This window comes from Petromyzon marinus, chromosome 2, assembly GCF_048934315.1.
Source record: "Petromyzon marinus isolate PM22_M1 ecotype Great Lakes invasive population chromosome 2, UKy_Petmar_22M1.pri1.0, whole genome shotgun sequence".
Taxonomy (NCBI): Eukaryota; Metazoa; Chordata; class Hyperoartia; order Petromyzontiformes; family Petromyzontidae; genus Petromyzon; species Petromyzon marinus.
Genome location: NC_133668.1, coordinates 6,348,426 through 6,369,218, shown reverse-complemented (window position 1 = coordinate 6,369,218; position 20,793 = coordinate 6,348,426). Strand labels below are relative to the sequence as shown.

Sequence of the window (20,793 nt, the reverse complement as noted above, 5' to 3'; positions counted from 1 at the left end):
TTTCGCCAGTAATTACAACTAGCTTCACCAGGCGACAGCCAGATTTGTGGAGAAATCCTCCTTTTTCGTTACTTAAATAGAGAGATAGGTGTGATGACGTCACTTTTGAGCCCTTCACGTTCGAAGGCGGGGCGGGGGGGGATAATGAATGCATATAAATTACAGGTGGTGGGTTTAACAACCCATTTATATTTGCGCGATCTAACCCAACAAAACCTATATTGATAATATTGGTCGCGAAAGCCGTATGTGTTCAACAGCAGAAGTATGGTTCCCGAAAGACACGTACACATTGTGACCACGGGGGATGCCAGCTGGTGGAGGTGGATGGAGAAGAGGTAAATGATTTATTGTTCATACGTGACAATGTACGAGCATTGCAACATATAAACACGTGACTTGTTCACGCCACAACATTACATCAACATAAGCTGCCATTACAAAGGTAAAAGTGCAGTCCTGAAGTCGCGTGCTCATATCACCGCTGGCAGAAGGGCCTCGGAATAGAGGCAGCTATGGAGAGCCCCTCTCGAGGGTATTTGGCCTACTCTTCCACACTGGCTGGGCATCATAGCAGAGGTGGAGTATCCACAGTTTTCCCTACCACACTTGATCTGCCGATTGTGGTAACATACTTTTTTTTGTTCAGTTTTATTTATACTGCTGGGTGGACAGTTGGGGGGGGGGGGAGGTTAAGAATCCTGCACAAGTGATTGACAACTCGCGCGCCAGGAGGATGCAGCAGCTACACTGCTTTTATGTACTTGTTATTGCAACTTTATGACCTTTCCCGACTGGATATCTGTGCAAAAAGAGCTTCATAGCTCATCGGATTTCTCCAGGATAGAGATTCTCATTCGTATTATCTTACCTCTGCACTGCCAGTGTGCCGACCACTGCGTCACAGCAGCATTGGCAATTATTAAGTGCACCAAGTCGCACGGGTGGAACCACACCTGTCTCTTGTGCACACTTCATGCTGAATGGGGCATATATTTCACAACTGGGGCACAAGATTAAGAGTTCAATTATGCACCTATTGATGAGAATGTTTTTACGGCAGTGTTGTTGTTCCGTAATTTTAAGAGGGGGGGGCACCACTTTCACCGATCACAGACATCATCAGCGTGAGGGCCGCCACGCATTTGAAACCATTGGGGGTTTCACAGCAGCAGCAGTACGATGATGATGATGATGGGTGGGGGGGGGGTGTTCACACGTTGTGTATCGTCGGGGGCCGCACTAAAGGCCACCAGGGGCCGCCAAGTGTCTCGCTGAGCCTTGCAATGAAGAACGCAAAACAAATTCTTGCCGTGGTTTTCCCACCTGATGATGATGATTGCTTGTGTTGCAATCGAAACGTCGTGATTTAATTGATTTCATTTTATACCTACGTGACTTTACCGAAGGAACCAAAGAGTATGGATCCCTGTAGTCACGAAAACTTCAAATTTAGAAAGAACGCTGCGTTACGGTGTTTCCACGAAATTGGGGGGGGGGGGGGGGTGATGATGACTGAGGTAGGATACTACACTCTAACTAGGCAACCAACTAGGCATGGATTCGTGAAATAAAATAGGTTATTATGCTCATACAACACACGTATCAAATTATGTATGTGATTGAAGATGTTATTAATGGAAATTACTGTACGTTAAAATGACACGTCACTTAGATTTGGGTGAATACAGTAAGCAAAACTATACAAACGCGTTGGCAATAACGGGACATCAACAGAAAATAATTATTGAATCTAATTGAGATTTCGAATGGTAACAATTCTTTATATCGCTGGGGAGTGAATTGTTATAGATCTAGTACTTACTACGTGCAATTACACTAGACACAACATAATTTTAAATAGATAAGCTAGGGTCGTTACCAAGTGCAATATGCATCTCTCGATATAAAGCTGCCTCAAGGCTCTCTGCCAAAGATATAAATTATTAAATACTGAAATTCAGCTGAGGCTGTGCTTATGAAGAATAGAACACAAGAATTAAAGAAAAAATTGCACACTATAATTTCATGAGAATAAATAATGGATGCAAATCACAATGTTTGCACCGTATTTTTTTTCCCTGACGGGGAAAGAGTTATCAAGGTGTACTGTTCAGGTCAGTAGACAATTTGATCAGTTAACAAAAAAAAACCCTTTCATTTAGAAACATTGATTGAGGATACTGCATACGATGGTAACACAAAGCTATCAACAATGTTTATAGTTGCTGTGTTATTGTGATTTTTTTTAATGTTAAGTTCACGCACCGATGATTGTGGGTGCGAGGTCAGCACGCTTGGCTGGGACCTGATCTGAGAGCAGTTGACCTTGTTTCATTTTTAATAGGGGCACATTCAAAACGGAGAACTCACGAATTACAGTTACACGGCATTGGTGTGACATTTGAACAGAACCCTCAAAAACACAGCCCACCCTCCGTACATCCTGCGACGAATTTAGACACTGGCATACATTTCTATCTGACCTGTGCAGCAGGAGCTGAAAATATCCACACCTTGTATAAGCACAATTCTAATATAAGCAACACATACTTACACTGGTTGGGGTAGTGGGGGTCGGGAGGAGGTAATGGACAACTTCTGAGAGAGGTGTAGTGGCTCGGGGATTGAATTGGGCCTAAGGTGAGCGTATCAGTATGAGTGGGATATTTTTGGGGGGAATATCTAGAGGGGGCGGGTGGAGGAGACAGCGAGACAGAGGGTGTGGAAGGTCTTGGAAAGAAGGAGGTGATATCAAAAGGTGTGGAGCGGGCATTTGGAGCTCAGAGGAGCTTGAGCACGCACATAGGGCTTTTGTCCGTCGACACGAGACCGAGTCTCAGGCCAGAGTGTGGTTTTGGAATTTTGTACTCGGGTGAGAGAGAGGACTCCTACCGTGTGTTCACTGCAAGGCCCCCCCACGGTTCGTGTTGCCTGGTGGTGGCTTCGAGTGGGTGTGGTGGACGTTTGTGCTAAGCCTGGGGAGGATATGACACAAGCACACATTGGACAAAAGACAAAGATGGCCTTTCTCTCAAAGGGGGGGGGGGGTGGGGGGTCCTTATGTCGACTGTATCTGGTAATACGGACCTAAACAGTCGCTAGCACTCTTTCAAACCTGACGTGAAAAAATTGGATATCGAAAAGAAAATGAAGATCACAGCACAGGAGTAGCGGTCTCCAAGCGTCTCCCCCTCCCTCCCTCCCCCGCCTGATGGCACAGGTGATGGAGAAATCGGAGGGCACCGCACGAGGAGGTGAACACGTGCGACGTTTTGGAAACAATCTGTTTCCTCCCTTAGCATCGTAAATCTTCCTTTAAAAAATATGCTGAAAGCAGAAGACTCGTGCTGGATTACGGCGGTCACATTTGCAAATGTGATTTGCAAACTTTGATCGTTAGCTGTGTGTCGATCATTCAATATTGTGCCATTTTATTGAGGGACTACTACTGTGAGGCGTTATCTCGGTATGGTCTGGGACTGTGTTGTTGTTTTTGCTGCCTTGCCCAATCTTGATAAATTGGACTTATATAATTATTTTAGTTCCTATTTATATTTCGTAACTCGCCTACCATTTTCTCTATGTTGCACTCGTATTGCATTGTTGTAACTTGCTCAACTCCATAGCTCATGGGATTCCTTCTGCAGTCCACATATTCTGATTATGATTGTGAAGGGACACCACACGGCACGCCCCACATCCTTCGCGCCGTGCCTCCGTTGCTGCTCGCCCAATTACGGAGCACGGAACGATTTACCCCCCCGCCCCCACCAGTGATTTTGTGAATTACCTCGATGTGGAGTCACGATTCAACTCGATGATGTTTTACTTTGCTTCCATCCGTTACGGTGCTCCCTTTCGTATTAATGTTTTTGTTACCGATGCGCTTTGTACTTTTGTCCACATCGTGAGTATTGGAGCACGGTCGTATCATTTGCATAAATTGTATTGAATGCATTTCATGGGCATTGTTCAAGGCACGTATTCTACATGCAACAAAACATTTATTACTATTTCTTGGTGCACAATTTTATTTTTTATATTGTTATGCTGTGAGTGTAAATATCCATTCAGTACTCCCAGAGCAGTGTGTATCACCCTTTTAGGGAATGGTCTGCAGAAGTACAGAGGGAAAAAAATATTTGATCCCCTGCTGATTTTGTACGTTTGCCCACTGACAAAGAAATGATCAGTCTATAATTTTAATGGTAGGTTTATTTGAACAGTGAGAGACAGAATAACAACAACAAAAATCCAGAAAAACGCATGTCAAAAATGTTATAATTGATTTGCATTTTAATAAGGGAAATAAGTATTTGACCCCCTCTCAATCAGATTTCTGGCTCCCAGGTGTATTTTATACAGGTAACGAGCTGAGATTAGGAGCACACTCTTAAAGGGAGTGCTCCTAATCTCAGCTTGTTACCTGTATAAAAGACACCTGTCCACAGATGCAATCAATCATTCAGATTCCAAACTCTCCACCATGGCCAAGACTAAAGAGCTCTCCAAGGATGTCAGGGACAAGATTGTAGACCTACACAAGGCTGGAATGGGCTACAAGACCATTGCCAAGCAGCTTGGTGAGAAGGTGACAACAGTTGGTGCGATTATTCGCAAATGGAAGAAACACAAAAGAACTGTCAATCTCCCTCGGCCTGGGGCTCCATGCAAGATCTCACCTCGTGGCGTTGCAATGATCATGAGAACGGTGAGGAATCAGCCCAGAACTACACGGGAAGATCTTGTCAGTGATCTCAAGGCAGCTGGGACCATAGTCACCAAGAAAACAATTGGTAACAAAAACTTCTGAAGGTGAGCACGGAACTTGAGGTGGTGGTGTGGCCAGCATCACAGGCAGTGCTGATGCACACACACCGCCACTGTATTGATTTTAGGCTGACCAAGGTAGGGTCCTTTGAACGTGTGTAAGATAGATAGAAAAATAAACGAGGGTGTTGGGAGTGTAGCACGGTGAATTAACTGCAACGCACACACACAAAAGACAAAGATCCCCCAATAGCCTTAAGATATTGTGCTGTTAGCGAGCACCTATGAAGGCCGGCACGGCACACGAGGGGGTGGGTGGCCAGCACCAAGCCCGGCGGCCTTTGTCTCCCGAGTGGCGATGTTTACACACCGCACCAGGTACTCATTTGAGGTTGAGTCGATCTAGGGGAGGCCCAGGACCAGTTCAGATAATCGTCACCGGTGTTGGCCGTGAGCGGAAATCAAACCCAGTTCGCCAGGTTAGTAGTGCAGCGCGATAACCGCTACACTACCGCTCCCCACACACACATACACAAGCGCACACAAAAACCACACTTAACTCTGAGACGTTATGCGGTGTCTTGTATCCATATATGAGCACCTGTGGCTAAAAAGTAAAATCTCAAAATATCTGGGCTGATTCATCACACAACGGTAGAGATGGAGGAGTAAATTTTTACGAGGAAAACCAGCAGGGGAGCTCTGCTAAATGTTTCTTCAGTAGACCTGATGTTATATTTCCTTCAGCAAAAAACGGTGGGATTTCGACATTATCTATATAAATAAACAGCTTAATCTGTACGTCTCAAAAACCTCTCGGATACCTCCCGACAAAGTAGAAAGCTGAAATTTGGTACGTATGTAGTTTTTTGGACACAAACAGGGGAAATCAGAAAAAGCCGAGATTTTCCATTTGAAGGCCCCCAAAGCTCGACATTGTGACCCATAGCAATGTTTGTGAATGACATTCAGAAACCGTTCAAAATGTAACATTGCGGTTTTTTTCGTTTGATAGAGCGTTAAACAGCAGGTCATGAAAATTTAAGCGAGAACAATTGTTCTATCTTTTATTGTTTTTGAAGTTATTCAGATTCAAGCGATTTTGAACGAAATAAATACGCATTTTCTCATGTTCAAATCTGAATTATTTGAAAACGGCAAACGATAAGAATTTCCCCTCATACAGCATTAACTTAATTAGTTTTTGTTCTTTTGAATAAAAAAATGGAATCTTTAAATTAAGCAGTTTCCGATGGATAAGTCTTGAAATATAAGAAATGAAATGAACTTGTCGACAATGTTAGTTTATTTTGCGGAAAAATACACATTTTTTGAGTAGTTGTTTAATGTCTGATCGTAGATAAAAATTGTAAAAATTCATATCACCTTTATTATATTTATTGGAAACTTTTTGCCTGGCGAAGACAGGCTTCATGAACTCGTACGGAATAAATGCGTTTGATTAAATTACCGCTATACGGAATTGCACAAACGCTGCAATCAAACGGAAATGTTGCAAAAGTCAGCAATGCTGAGTGTCACTGCTTTATTATGCACAGCAACTTGTGAAAAAAAAGTATAAAGAAATAACCTTAACAAAACAGAACACTAAAGTCACGCCGTATTTTTGATGATGTGTGTGTGTGTGCTCATTTATACTAAAAAAGCATTTACTATAAAAATCGAGCCCTAAATGTCTTGTTTTTTTTTCGATTACGCCACAGAAACCCGTTGTGGATTTTCACCTCTTGATGTCAGAGCGACCGTCGCTATGGTGCCACACTCATGTCAGTCAACGAATCCACGGGCTGGCTGCAGCATAACAAACTGCGAGTACGCATCCTGATGCCCTCCTTGTTGTCCGGCCAGAATGCATTTCAAATGTCAACATGCTTACACTCTGCAAAGCAGCCATAATGCAAACGGTGCTAAAACAGCATTTGTTTAATTGTTAGTGCTGCTCAGAAGCAAAGTCCTAATACAGCAGCCGGAATATGACAGGACAATTTACAATGCGTGTGTGTGATGCAAGAGAAAAAAAAAACATTTATGTTAGATGGAGTTAGGATGAACGGAGATAAAGAGGAGTGGTTTTGCAAACCTTAGCATCTCCTTGCAAGTAGTGTTTATGATTGTTTTACTTTTCTATTTCACAAACTAAAACCAATCTAGATAATTAAATACACCACACGTATGCTGTTGATATTCTCTGCAATAAAACATGATTTTTCAGTCACATGCGTTGCCCTGCAGTACATATAACATTTTACCTTCACATGAGCATAAGACTGAAGGGAACATTTTTTTTTACCAAATGTGATTCGTGGAAAATCAGACCCATAAACAAATCCACAATGCCATTAATTAAATAATGGTGGACCTTTTCATTCATTTCACGGACACGACTTTTTTTTTTAAATAGACCAATTGATACATGTTACGTTTAATTGTAGTCCTTTATGATTTCAGTGTTAACTGCAACTCTGTGTCAGCTTTAACACCAACAGGGTTACAGCTACAATTGTGGGCAATGTTCCAGCACAGATGTCAGCCATCGTACACATTTGCACATGTAACAAGCTACAAAAATTATTGTCTAAAAACTGACCCACGGTAAAGGGATTTCTTTGTACACCGGTCTGCGACTCAGTTCAGAGCTATGTAACGTGGGATCCCCGGTTTATTGGTTTGATTGTCCAGTTTGAGTGGAAAAGGCTGTTTCTGAGCTTGCCCATGGTCATGACAAACAGTCAACCCTGTGAGCATGCCCATACATTGTTGAAACAAAACGACTGTTGCTCCCTTGTGCTCGCCTCGCTCCCCCATCCTCTCCTCCCTCTTTCCCACTTGTTTTTTTCACACTATTTTTGCAACTTCACATTTTACTCTTCACACTGTCAGTCCTGCAAAAGACGAAAACATTGGCACAGATTACAAAACCACATCATGCACAAAGCGGCCAACTTAGCAGACGTGCAGTGAACAGTGAAGCCACCTCGCAATTCCAGCAGATGCGAGTGGAGGAATAAAGCAACCTCTGGGGCATTCGCCAACCAAAAATGTGATGACAGAAAAACGCAATAACAAAATAAACATCTGCAATGTTAAAAGCAACAAGCATCTAATTAAACATCGCAAGATAAACGCATTGACTGTTGAACCATAACGCCAACAAATTTCAAGATATTTGGCCCAACATGATCCCCAGTGAGAGTGCAAAAAGAAGTTGATATGGTGTGGGTCCTACGTGGGCCAACTTGGCCATCAGGGAATCATGGAATCATTCATCCTGCCAGTGATGCTGCCATGAAACGTGCAAAAAAGTGCAACTGCACTGGGGCCCATGAGCCGTCGGGGCCCAGGCTCTGCCTAATAAGAGGGAAGAGTGCTGGTTGTTGGTTGGGGAGGAGGGGGGTGCCTGGCAGTAATGGCTTTATGCGCAGGAGGGGGGGGGGAGTACTCGGGTTTGGCAGCAATGTCAAAGTTCTAAAGTCGGGTTGCTGTGATTGGTGGGCGTGGAGGTTAACCGGCTCACGTGACACCCGAGGAGCCTCGGGCACACGCCGTTGGGCAGACGGGCACACGTGAGGCGGGAAGACAGCGATTGGACATAGGGGCGACACCCGATTTACTTCTTGTACCAGGGCCTATGTCAACAATTCTCAACTACTGCGCCACTTCTTTAGCCACACCTGAGTATGGGGATGATGGTGGTGGTGGTGGTGGCGTCAATGGTCCAACAAGACGTTTCCTTCCACACTGGTTCTTAACGAAGCCTCACCTGTACGCAGAAGCAGCAGCATAACATCCCCAGCACCATTACCATCACCACTGTGCACAGTACTCACCTGGTGGCTTCCTGAGCACGGAGCTGCGAGGCGAAATGGGGGCGGCATTTGAGGGAGGTTGAGCAGGTGGTGGCTCATATGGTGTGCGCCATGTGTGTGTGACCATATCTTTACCACGATGGTCAGTATGGGTGGGCGAAGGCATGGGAGCATAGATGCACACTGCGCTGCCCTCCATTGCCCAGCACGCATGCAACTGCAGAAGCCTGTCATCCATCCAAGCATCAACAGGGCTCAAACCTGCTTAGCTACTAAGAGATCGGGCACATTCTGGGTGATGTGGTCAGAGACCCACCGAGTGTGCAATGCTCAAACATAAGTCTGTAACAAATCCGCCCCCCCCCCACCTCCTGTTATGATAATTCACGATTCAATTCAGGTTCTTGGTAAAGAAAAATAACCACTGTGGCGCATTGCAACATCTCCACTGGCTGCAGGGCTCACGTGAGCCCATGAATAAAACACGTGCAAACAACAAACTAATTGATTCTTACTCCTGAAATTGCATTCACAGACTGAGAGCAAAACAAACACATTTTAATAGATGGCTAAATCCATAGCTATACCCAGAAACAAATTTCTTATCGAAAGTTTTCCTGATCGCTAGTAGAATGCAATAGGAATGCGACTAGCCACATGCATGGTGATAGGTATAGAGATGCAGTGTGCCAGGCACATAAATATATATTGGGTTGTCGACCCAGACATACCCGGCTGAAATAAAGCCCTGGATACACCTATACTCACAAGGAAACCTTGAGAACCATGTTCAATCATGGTGCTCTGCAGTATTTATGCACTGAGACTTATGCACGCAAAAAATCTAACCGACGTAACGTATGTGTATCACACACACACGCACAGGTGGTTGTGTGCTGGTGAAGCAAGCCTGTAGTCCTGAGACCTGAAAGTGGGGTTGGTGGATCACATTGAGATAAAAAAAAAACAACTCCACAAGAGAGAGAGAGAGCCAAACGGCAATGAAGTGCCTGGAAGACTCTCATGAAAATTACACTTGGGGCTCAGGGAGGTTTTCCTAAGGAAACAGCAGAGTAGTTGTTGTCCTGCACCATATATGGGGAGTGGGCAGTGGAGGGGGGGGGGGTGCACGAACGTGAGCAAAACCATGAGGGTAACTACAGAACACGACACACACCTGTCTCCAGCATTGTCGAGTCCTCTTTGTCCTTCGAATCGGACAACACGGACTCTTCGGACGTGAGCGACGGCTCCGACTGGAGGAACACGTCCGACGAGGCGGCGACCTCGACGTCATTCGCCCTCACGGCGCGCCCACCCTCTCGCCACCCTGCATCCTCATCTGCAAGTCTCTCTCCGGGATCTTCTCCCATGTTCTCCGCTGCCTCGTCATCATCGTCGCCACCATCGTTATGATCATCATCGCCGACGCCATGGTCCTCAACGCCACCCTCAACTTGGTCGCCCACGCTGCCATGACTGACGTCATCAGCGTCATCGTCAGCGTCATCGGCGGAGGCGATCTGTCCCAGGGCAGCTGTGGATTGTCGCCTACGTTTGTCCGACTCCCTCCGCAGCTCATGTGCCGGCACTGCTGCCTTTTCCTCCTCCTCCTGCAGGGGAGCTTCCTTGTCATCTGTTGGAACACCGGCTCATGAGGTCAAATTGGAGCTATTCAAAACCATCACTTTACCCTACATTGCGGGGATCACAAAAAAGATCTCCAAAATCTTGAATAGACACAAGATCCAGGTCCGATTCAACACATTACATAAAATCCGTGATCTGGTTCCGTCTGTAAAAGATGTGATTCCGGACATACAGTACCCTGGCGTCTACAAACTAAGTTGCCTCTGTGGTAGTAGTTACATTGGAGAAACCAAAGGACATGTCTCGGATCGCATCCGTGAACACAAAGCAGACCTTAAGCACGGTAGGACCAACACCTCGGCCGTGGCAGATCATTGTTATAATTCAGTAGGCTCACGTGACATTGACTTCTCCAAGACAGAGGTTCTCTGAAAGCCATCTGGCTACCATGAGAGATTCGTTCATGAGGTTATCCACATATACAAACACAGAGACAATTTCAACCGAGAAGATGGATTCTAGGTTAGCAATCATTGGAAAGATTTTATAAACCATTTCGGGTCTTAATTGATTGTTCACGCTTACGGTGGCTTTCAGACCGCATCCATTATTTTCGTCCCCCCCCTCCTCTTTTCCGAACATACATGGACTTGTCCATCTGAATAACTGTCAAATCTCTCTCCGTGGTGCAAACGTTAAAAATAACCGCCACTTTTTTCTAAATGTTCTTGCTGTGGTTTTCACACCTGATGATGATTGCTTGTGTTGCAGTCGAAACGTCGTGAGAATTATATTGTTTTATATTTTTTATTATTTTATTGTTTCCCTTCTACGTGACTTTATCGAAAGAACCAAGAATATGAATCCCTGCAGTCACGAAAGCTTTAAATCAAAGGTATAAACGCTGCCATTATTGTCCAGATCAACCTGCACTTGCATCACAGCTCCGCGGACGAACTGGGGGACCGTCGCGTACCGCTGCTGGTCTGAGAACCGCACTGCTGTAAACTGAATAATGTTAAACATAGAATTTAACATTCTGCTGCCTCCTACTGCGTGGACCACGGTTTACTTGAAAGGATCTTAAAGATAGCTCTGTGATAGCTACTTTAGTAAACTCGTCTCGAACACAAAGGGTTGCGGCTACCATGTTTCATGACATGATGCTGATAGTACAATTGGAACATTTCTGGAAAACAATCTTAAACAGGTCTCTGCAACAACAAAATATATCTGGCTTTGGCGCCTCTGCCTGGTTACTAGCTTTGGTGGCGAGTTGTTAACTCCCTCGCCTGGTATACAGGAGGTCGTGGGTTCGATCCCGACACTGATGCCTGGGCCTTACCTAGTAAAATAAAATTAGTCTAATAGTTTATCTTCTTTGGTTCTTTCGGCAAAGTCACGTAGAATGAGAATAAAATAATACATTGATAAAATAAAATAACTCAATAATATTCTCACGACGGAAAGAACCAAAGAAGATGAATCCTTGCAGTCACGAAAGCTTTAAATCGAAATTTAAATAGTTTAGTTTAGTCTGGGTAGCAGGCAACCTCCAGTGGTGTTCGCGGCAGCCGTTGCAGCCGCCGCCGCCGCCGTCACCGCCGCCGCCTGCTCCTTCCAGCGCTCCTTGTTGCTGCTGAGGCAATTCTGCCACAGCGCGCGGAACTGGAGGAGGTCGACGGTGCAGATGGAGGTGACGGAGCCGTCGCTCGCCGCGCGCTTGCCGCGGTGCCACTCCACGGTTGCCGCGCTGTGTGGAGAGCGGGGCGCACTTCACCGGGCGGCGCGTGAGGGTGCAGGGAAGCACGCGTGCGTAATGACCGCCCGTCAGTGCAGAAACAAAGGAGACCGACAGAGAAAGTGCAACGAGAGCTGTAAAGCGGCCCAAAGAAGCGTAGGACAGGTGCACGCCAGGGAGTGCACCGAGAGGTATGAAGAGGAACACGCGCATGGATCAGGCAATGAACGCACATTAGAGACGTCGTGTTGACGGTCAAGAACAGGGCTTGGGTGGGATACATTGCTCGAAAATTATGATGGCCGATCAGTGAGACTGGTGAAAGAATGTGCAGCCAAAGCAGGAAAACACTCCCAGAAGGATGGCAATTGTGTAGATAGCAAGGTAAGATCGGCTTATTTGCAGGAGCGAGATGGATTGTGGCATCACAGGACAATGCGGGTTGGCGATGACGTACGTAAGCTTTCATCCAGCAGTGGCTAGAACATGCTCATGAAAATTATGAGTATGACAACGATAGAAACAAACAGCTTTTAATAAACCAAATGTATGATGATTGTCAATTAATATATTGCAATTCAGCCATCTGTCAATAGCTGTCTCTCGTGAGCAATCACAACCAATCACCAAGTTACACCTGCCTGCTGTCTGCATCAGGTCAAGAAACAAACCTGGATTTGGAAGAAAAACAATGTGGATTTTCCTATTGGTCACATTCTGTCCTACTTTTTGGTTCTTAAGTTAAAACAATTTAATACTTTCTTTATTTTTTATCGTACACGTGTCAAGAGAATATGTTCCCACCAAATATTTGTTGGCCCCAGATAAAAATATTAATCACTTATAAGAACCAATATCATGGTAAAATGGTTCCCAAATGCTCCAGAATATTGGTTAACCTTTCAAATATCTGTACCACTTATTTTTTGTAACAAAGGGACCTGAACCATAGTCCGGGGCTACATATATTCACGAGAGGCAATATTTGTTCCAACCGTCAATGAGTGTGATTATTTAAATAACGGTATACGAGTGAGTTGTGTGGTGGGCGTGCGGTGATCCCTCCACATTTAGAATAAACACGCGTTCAGAGTGTTCGTCTGCTGCAAATGTCCACGTCACAATAAACCACTTCGTTGAGCTACCACTTGTGGCCAGGTCGTTTCTGAAAAACAGCCAACATAGCTCAGTGGGGCCTTACCTGGTAAAATAAAAAAATTGCTTTCGTTTAGTTTAGAATACCTGCCGCGACGTGGCACCCCTGGTGTGCCGGCCCTGGCCGCTTCCTCTGCCAGGGGCACCACCACCTTCTCGGCCATGTCGGTGAGCACGGAGAACGTGGGCTCCACAATGAAGTCCATGAATCCTGGCGCCGAGGGAAGGAATTGAGGCACAGAGGAGCAGAGATGCAGACGTATTTTCATGAGCAAAGGTCAATGGACGGAATGGATCGCAGGAAGTGCGATGGCACCAATTGGCGTAGCTATCGAGTGCACAGGCGGTGCAACTGCATCGTGGCCCGTAGGCCAAAAGGGGCCCATGCTATGGGCTACGAAGAGGGGGGAGGGGAATTGAATGAGGGGGGGGGGGTGTCCTCATTTCATCCCTTTCACAAGGGCCCATGCCAACGAGACAAACGTTACTGGATGGTGCACACATGTAACCAACTTTTCTCAGGCAAAAAAAATGCTCAACAACTAGCTTCCCAAATATAGAAGCAGGAAGCTCCTATAACAGATTTAACAGACCACTGGAAGCTTTGCGGGATAAGGTTATTTTTTTATTACGGTGCAGGATGCGGAGGTGATAAAAACAGCGATGATACAAACAAAAAATCCTATCCACATTGAGCCCACCATTGGTATCTTAATCCTTAAGCCACTACCATCACTCTGAGTGTTAGCATGAGCTGATATGAGAAACTATGTATTAAAAAATAATTGGTCAACATTAGCGTGAAGCACAGTGCAGCATTCATGCACATGTACAGTCAATTGAATAATGGCCCTGTGCATTTTTTGTTGCATTTCTCGTTTAGGTAGCGATGCCTCATGACTAGGCACTGAATGTTGCATTTACAATAATGGGAGGTTTTGTAGGAGTAATGTTCCATGATGCATTGTCTTATAACCTGTTCCAGCGTTCTACAATAACAACATTGTGCCCGAATAGCCCCTAATACCAGCAAATTGCCGTGGCTCCCGCGCAGGAGTGGAATTAAGCCACGGTTTTGTAATTGCGTGCGACACGCGCAGGCAAATTAAACAGAGCACGGTATGAAAGCGGAGGCCATCTCTAATGCACCGGTGGGTGCTGAGCGGTCACCAGACCTGCCGTCCTGAGAGCCTGAATAGAGCTCTTGGCTGGAAAACCCTGACCTGGAGCCACACGGCAAACCTTTGCCAAATGCTTCCCTCCCATGTGCCATCTCGCCACTCCCCCTGCATAGGATTTGCTTCGACAAGACGGGCAGAGCGTTTCAGGGCTGGAAGCGTAGAATTGATGTGGCTTTGAGAATACCTCTCCCTTTAATTAAATGGATCGGTGTCAGTGCAGCATAAGTGACAAACAGATTATGTGGAAGCAGAGCATTGGCCAAGGAAGGGCGCCATGTCGTTTAGATACCTCGGCTGCCCTCTGTTGGTGAATTTTCAAATGCAGGATTTTGTCTATGTGTGGGTTGGTGAGCAAGGAGGCTCTGTAGTTGTGGAGGTGGAATGGTTTGGACACCGAGCTACTGGATTTGAATGGTCGGGTGCCTCTGAGGCTAATTCCAAAGTGAGGGCAGCGAGCCAGAAACTCGGTGATCCTGGATTAAGTTTGTGTGAGACCATTAAAACCCCTCAGTCACTCAATTAAAACGAGTTTGGCGTACCTGATGTGAGTGCTGTCAAAAATCCTTGACTTATTTTGCACCGTGCTTTGAAATTAAATGTAACTCATTCGTTTGGGTATTGTTTGTACAAATACACCCATAGGATGATATTTATCACATGTCCCCAGTTTTAGTGAAATTAACTGTCACCCACTGTGAAAATGCCGGTAAGGATAGAATATTTCTATATTTCTCTAATACTGAGCTCTCACGTTAAGGAATCTGGGGTACCGACAAAACAACCACGCATACGAGCGGCAACCTACAATACTGGTATCCCCTGGCCACCTTGCAGCCCCAAAGGAATCAACATAGCATGCGAAGGGCATGGGTTAATGTTTGTGAAATGGTCAAGGGATAGAATTAGCTTGTAACTATTTTAATACAAGCAGCGTTAGGGATTTGATGCGTGCAAAAATGAATCGGCACGCATTGATACTCCAAAGACTGTATTCGGCAATGCAAGGGTCCCTCCCCCACCCTTCTCTCACCCTGTCATGCATTCTTTAGCGACGGGGGTCACGCTCAACGTCAATACGTTAATACGAATGGCAATCTAAAACGTTCAACGATTAAATAGCAGGGTTTGATTTGGTCATGAGCAGATACTGGAAAGGGGGGATAGGAAGCAGATTTGCTTTTGTTCCACAAAGTGGCTTGCCCTGTTTACATTAATTAAAAAAAATAATTCAGTGTGGCCGTTTTGACTGAATTGTAAAGTGAAAATTAATTACAGCACCAAATAGCGCTGGGCTACAATCTGCAAATGTTTTAGGAAGAAATAGTGTTCACCTGGTTCTACATGAATAAGCCATGCAGTTAAGAAACGTAAGTGGTCTTGGGCAGGACACGAGCAGGGCTGATCAGTGGTCTAGACTAACGTGTTGACCAGTGGTCTAGACCAGGGGTGGGCAAATTTTTTGACTCGCGGGCCACAATGGGTTCTAAAATTTGACAGAGGGGCCGGGCCAGGAACAGATGGATGGAGTGTTTGTGTGAACTAATATAAATGAAATCTAAAAATCATTACATGAAAGGATTTGGCCTTTAACAGGTAGCAAAACATTTATTTGCAAGGCAATTTAACAAATTGCACGAACATGAACAATACAGAAACATGTCGTAACTCCCGGTCAAAATGCGCCATCTAATGGGTAAATGGGGGCATTACAGGAGAAAGGTAAAATCTAATTTAATAATAATAATATTTGGACAAGTTCGGCGGGCCGGATTAAAAATCCCAACCATGTCTGGTCTAGACTAACGTTTTCACCGCCAGAGGCCAAGGCACGGAACACGGCTGAGAGAAGGCCCAGGTATTGTGTGGATCGCTAGATCGCAGGACCGTGAAATTATGGTGCCAGCTTGAGGAGGCCTTCAACCGGAACTGGAATGATCTTGCCTGATGATGATGGTGATAAGTCATAGAGTTTATCCTCTCTAAATTGGTATATTTTTTTTATATATACCAAACTATGTTTTAACTACAGTATTAACTTCGTAATTGCAAGTAGAATGTGATCGACGGCTCTTTTTTTTTACTGTGAATTGTGTGGGCATGGCTTGCATACGTTTGCTTGCTTTGACAATTTGTATCTATTGCCGATGAGTAGCAAAGTCTCTTGTCCAACTCTTAGCTCTTTGTGTTTTGGTTGAAACTTCAGTGTTTTGTGAACTCGTTGATCCAGGGCACCCTTTGCAAATGGGACGTGTTGTCTTCCTGGGTTCTCGTCTGGTAAAATGAAAATCCGTCAATCATATCAGTTGTACGAAACCAGTTTCACTTTCTTCATGTAAAAGCGATTTTCAATGAGTGATTAAACAATGATTTAAACGGATTTTTGTGATTCATTTAAATGGTCGGTAGGATTTATTAGTGATTGTCAAGACTGTTTTTTTTGTTTTAACTCAACACGAGTGTGGTACAAAGCGCCGATCACAGAACGGAGAGGGGAATAAAAAAATCCACGAACAACAGCAGCCCGAGTTCGGCGTGGCAGGGCTTAATGAAGGGTGTGTCATAACTGATTTAAAAAATAAAATTAGCACTAAGGTTTACTGCTGCGACTACACGCTACGGTCAATTAGAAGTATGGATTGGAAGACAGAACATTCGTATATTTTTTACCAATATTCATCCGAGTGAGATGAAGCTGAAGAAACACGGATTGTACAATTTGGGGTTGTAATTCACAGCTCTGCTTGGCACTTGCGTGGCTGAACATCTTTAACATCTGTTGATCTCAACTGATTTACTTTTAAGAATAGGATTTTCCCTTTTTTCTGGCAACAAAACTGAAACCTTTTTTTACAAGGATTCATGTCTGCATTAACCACAATACCTGCAGTCAAAATGCAAACAAAAACATACTATGATAATATATGCATTGTCCTTGAAACTGATTGGTCCACACCAAGGGACGGCTTTCTTTTGAGCCTCGACCCAATTGGTGCTCGACCAGATGACGCCAAAAGGCGTACATGTGTACTTTGATAGTGCATTGTCTTTGAGCTGTACGCCTTTGCCGTCTTCTGGTCGAGCACCAATTGGGTCGAGGCTCAAGAGAAAAGCCGCCCTTGGTGTGAACCAATCAGTTTCACGGACAATGCATATATTATCACAGTGTTTTTTTTTGCATTTTGACTGCAGGTATTGTGGTTAATGCAGACATGAATCCTTGTAAAAAAAAGGTTTCAGTTTTGTTGCCAGAAAAAAAAGGGGAAAAATCCTATTCTTATATTTTGGTACTGGCAAAGGAGGTCTAATGATAATTTACTTTTCTTCTTACATTCGAGGCAGGATTGTACACCACTAAGATACAGACCCGAATTTGAAAGAGTACAATTGTAGTGCCATAGATGGAACGGTACCTCGTACCATCAGGGGAGGGACTGCAGTGCCAGCCCAAGAGAGGAGGGGCTGCTGGGGGCTCAGGATCTCCAGACAGCTAAGCCCCTCAATGGGCAAGGGGCATAAAAGGGGACCTCCCCAGCCGATCTGGACCAGTTGAAGACCGAAGCCAAAGACCAGCTAGGACCATGAGACCCCTAGCCCCGCTGTCCTTATCAGGGCCGGGACTCTGTGCGGCTCAGTGGTGAGACCCTGGGAACCCCTGGGCCCGACGTCCTTGTAAGGGCCGGGTCCAGTGGGTCAGTGGTCGGAACTCGCACCCTGGCTAGGGCGAGTTAGAACAGCCTCCCCCTAGGCACCCATAGCCGGAGGACCCTGAGAGTAGTCCTGTGTTAGGGCACGTTAGCCCGGAGGCAGTACCTCACTAGACAGTGGTGTAGGAGTACCCTGAGTGTAGTCCTGTGTTAGGGCACGTTAGCCCAGAGGCAGTACCTCCCCAGACAGTGGTGTAGGAGTACCCTGAGTGTAGTCCTGTGTTAGGGCACGTTAGCCCAGAGGCAGTACCTCCCCAGACAGTGGTGTAGGAGTACCCTGAGTGTAGTCCTGTTAGGGCACGTTAGCCCAGAGGCAGTACCTCCCTAGACAGTGGTGTAGGAGTACCCTGAGTGTAGTCCTGTGTTAGGGCACGTTAGCCCAGAGGAAGTACCTCCCTAGACAGTGGTGTAGGAGGACCTTGAGTGTAGTCCTGTTAGGGCACGTTAGCCCAGAGGCAGTACCTCCCTAGACAGTGGTGTAGGAGGACCCTGAGTGTAGCCCTGTGTTAGGGCACGTTAGCCCAGAGGCAGTACCTCCCTAGACAGTGGTGTAGGAGGACCATGAGTGTAGCCCTGTGTTACAGGGCACGTTAGCCCGGAGGCAGTACCCTCCCTAGACAGTAGGTGTAGGAGGACAGTAACGCTGAGTGTACTGGGACTGTACTGCCGAGCGAGGTGTTTTAATAAATAGTGTTGCCTCCAATAACCGACTCCGACGTCTCCTGAATCCACAACACTACACGATACCGCTGTGCACCGTTTAGACAAGAACAAGACTTGGACTTCAAAGAGTACACACTTATACAATTAAAACAGAAGCAAACGGAAAAGAGTTAACCTAATATGTCCTCTTGGACTTATTACAAGCACTGTAAGTATATGAACTTACAGCCGGGAACGCCGGAGTTGCCATGCACAACTGATATTCGCTCTCTATCGGACAAAGATTGTCACTGCATCACACACTTTCAAATGCACTTCTGCGGTCACCTGGAACGCTCTCCGTTCCGATATTAGGAAGCCACCGGAGCTATGCACTTTTAATCTAAATTGAAAACGAATTTCTTCGTAACTGCTTTTGCATTTAGCTTGTTGTCCTTCTCCCGCACCTCCGGTTAACACAGCTGGCTACGTACGATGCGAAATAAGTTCAACATAGTACATACAGATGGAAAGTCACGCCTTGTAGGTGGTTCATTTGAAGGGCGTGATGGCTCAAGGGTGCTGCGAGAGTGAATGCGCGCATGTGTAATGAGCGACTTTCCACGACACGTCGCGTTGAGGGTACCCTTCTTCATTCCACGCACGGCACGGCACAAGCCAACGTTATTGGCACACACTTAGATGTTACATTCTACAGACCGCACGCACACACACACGGCTGATCACACGGCTGGGTTCAGCCCGTCCGCTCCCGGTCTTCTCGCCGCTGGCTGACGGCGTGCCGGGGAGGGCGGTGGAGCTTTGCCGGACATCCGCCGAAGGCTGCGGTGGCTCCTCTGCCTTTGGCTGCAGCAGCTCTCTCGCTATGTTTCTCTCAGCAGTCCCGCCTGCTGTATTTGTTCACCTGAGGATGACCGCTTGCGTTGCGATCGAAACGTCGTGAGCTTTAAATTTTGATTTAAAGCTTTCGTGACTGCAGTAATTCATATTCTTAGTTTTTTCGGTAAAGTCACGTTGAAGAGAAACAACAAAATAACAAAATATATATAAAACAATAAAAAATTCTCACGACGTTTCGACCATAACTCAAACGGTCATCATCAGGTGTGGCGGTTTGCATAAATTTATTTTGAAAAGGCATATTTATTTATTTATATATAAAAAATAACGTTTGCGTCACGCGCAACGATGGCAGTTTGCCCAGGACTAGTCCATCTATTTTTTGAAAAGAGGAGGGGGGAGACGAAATTTGTTTTTATGTATGCTGTCTGAAAGCCACTGTAAGCGTGAACAATCAATCAAGAAGTGAAATGATTTATCAAATCTTTCCAATGATTGCTAAGATAGAATCCATCTTCTCGGTTGAAATTGTCTCTGTGTTTGTATATGTGGATAGCCTCATGAACGAATCTCTCATGGAAGCCAGAAGGCTTACAAAGAACCTCCGTCTTGGAAAAGTCAATGGCATGTGAGCCTACTGAATTAGAACAATGATCTGCTACGGCCGAGGTGTTGGTCCTACCGTGTTTAAGGTCTGCTTTATGTTCACGAATGCGGTCCGAGATATGGCGTTTGGTTTCTCCAATGTAACTACTACCACAGAGGCAACTTAGTTTGTAGACACCAGGGTATTGTATGTCCGGAATCACATCTTTTACAGACGGAACCAGATCACGGATTTTATGTAATGTGTTGAAACGTTTGCGTGACGCAAACGTTATTTTTTATATATAAATAAATAAATATGCCGTTTTCAAAATAAATTTATGCAAACCGCCACACCTGATGATGACTGTTTGAGTTATGGTCGAAACGTCGTGAGAATTTTTTTATTGTTTTATATATATTTTGTTATTTTGTTGTTTCTCTTCAACGTGACTTTACCGAAAAAACTAAGTCGTGAGCTTTTTTAGCTTTTTACAATTGTCTATCTACGTGACTTTACCGAAAGAACCAAAGAATGTGAATTCCTGCAGTCACGAAAGCTTTGAGTCGGATTGGATAATGTTTATAATGGTGCCTGTACCCGTGCTACCCTTTACCAATCAGTCGATGTCACTATCTCATTGCACACGTACGTATGTACGTTGAACTTCTTTCGCACCGTAAGTAGCCAACCGTGCTAATTGGAGGTGCGAGAGTGGGTGACGAGGGCGAGT

General features: G+C 45.3%; 1 protein-coding gene across 6 annotated transcripts in view; it reads right to left on the bottom strand.

Annotated features, from left to right (window-relative positions):
* Window positions 1-4,200: 4,200 nt before the first annotated feature.
* Window positions 4,201-20,793, bottom strand: part of LOC116948869 (dual specificity calcium/calmodulin-dependent 3',5'-cyclic nucleotide phosphodiesterase 1A-like) — a 173,163-nt gene continuing 156,570 nt past the window's right edge. For 4 of the 6 annotated variants that reach the window (XM_032966060.2, XM_032966074.2, XM_032966111.2 and 1 more), the window contains 5 exons: window positions 13,174-13,297; window positions 11,744-11,964; window positions 9,778-10,236; window positions 8,466-8,554; window positions 4,201-7,676 (listed from right to left, as the gene is read on the bottom strand). In XM_032966060.2, the coding sequence (XP_032821951.2) occupies window positions 8,502-8,554; window positions 9,778-10,236; window positions 11,744-11,964; window positions 13,174-13,297 (857 nt within the window). In that variant the 3' untranslated portion in view covers window positions 4,201-7,676; window positions 8,466-8,501. The remainder of the gene's footprint in view (window positions 7,677-8,465; window positions 8,555-9,777; window positions 10,237-11,743; window positions 11,965-13,173; window positions 13,298-20,793) is intronic. The other 2 variants (XM_032966066.2, XM_032966084.2) reach the window with 2 other exon arrangements.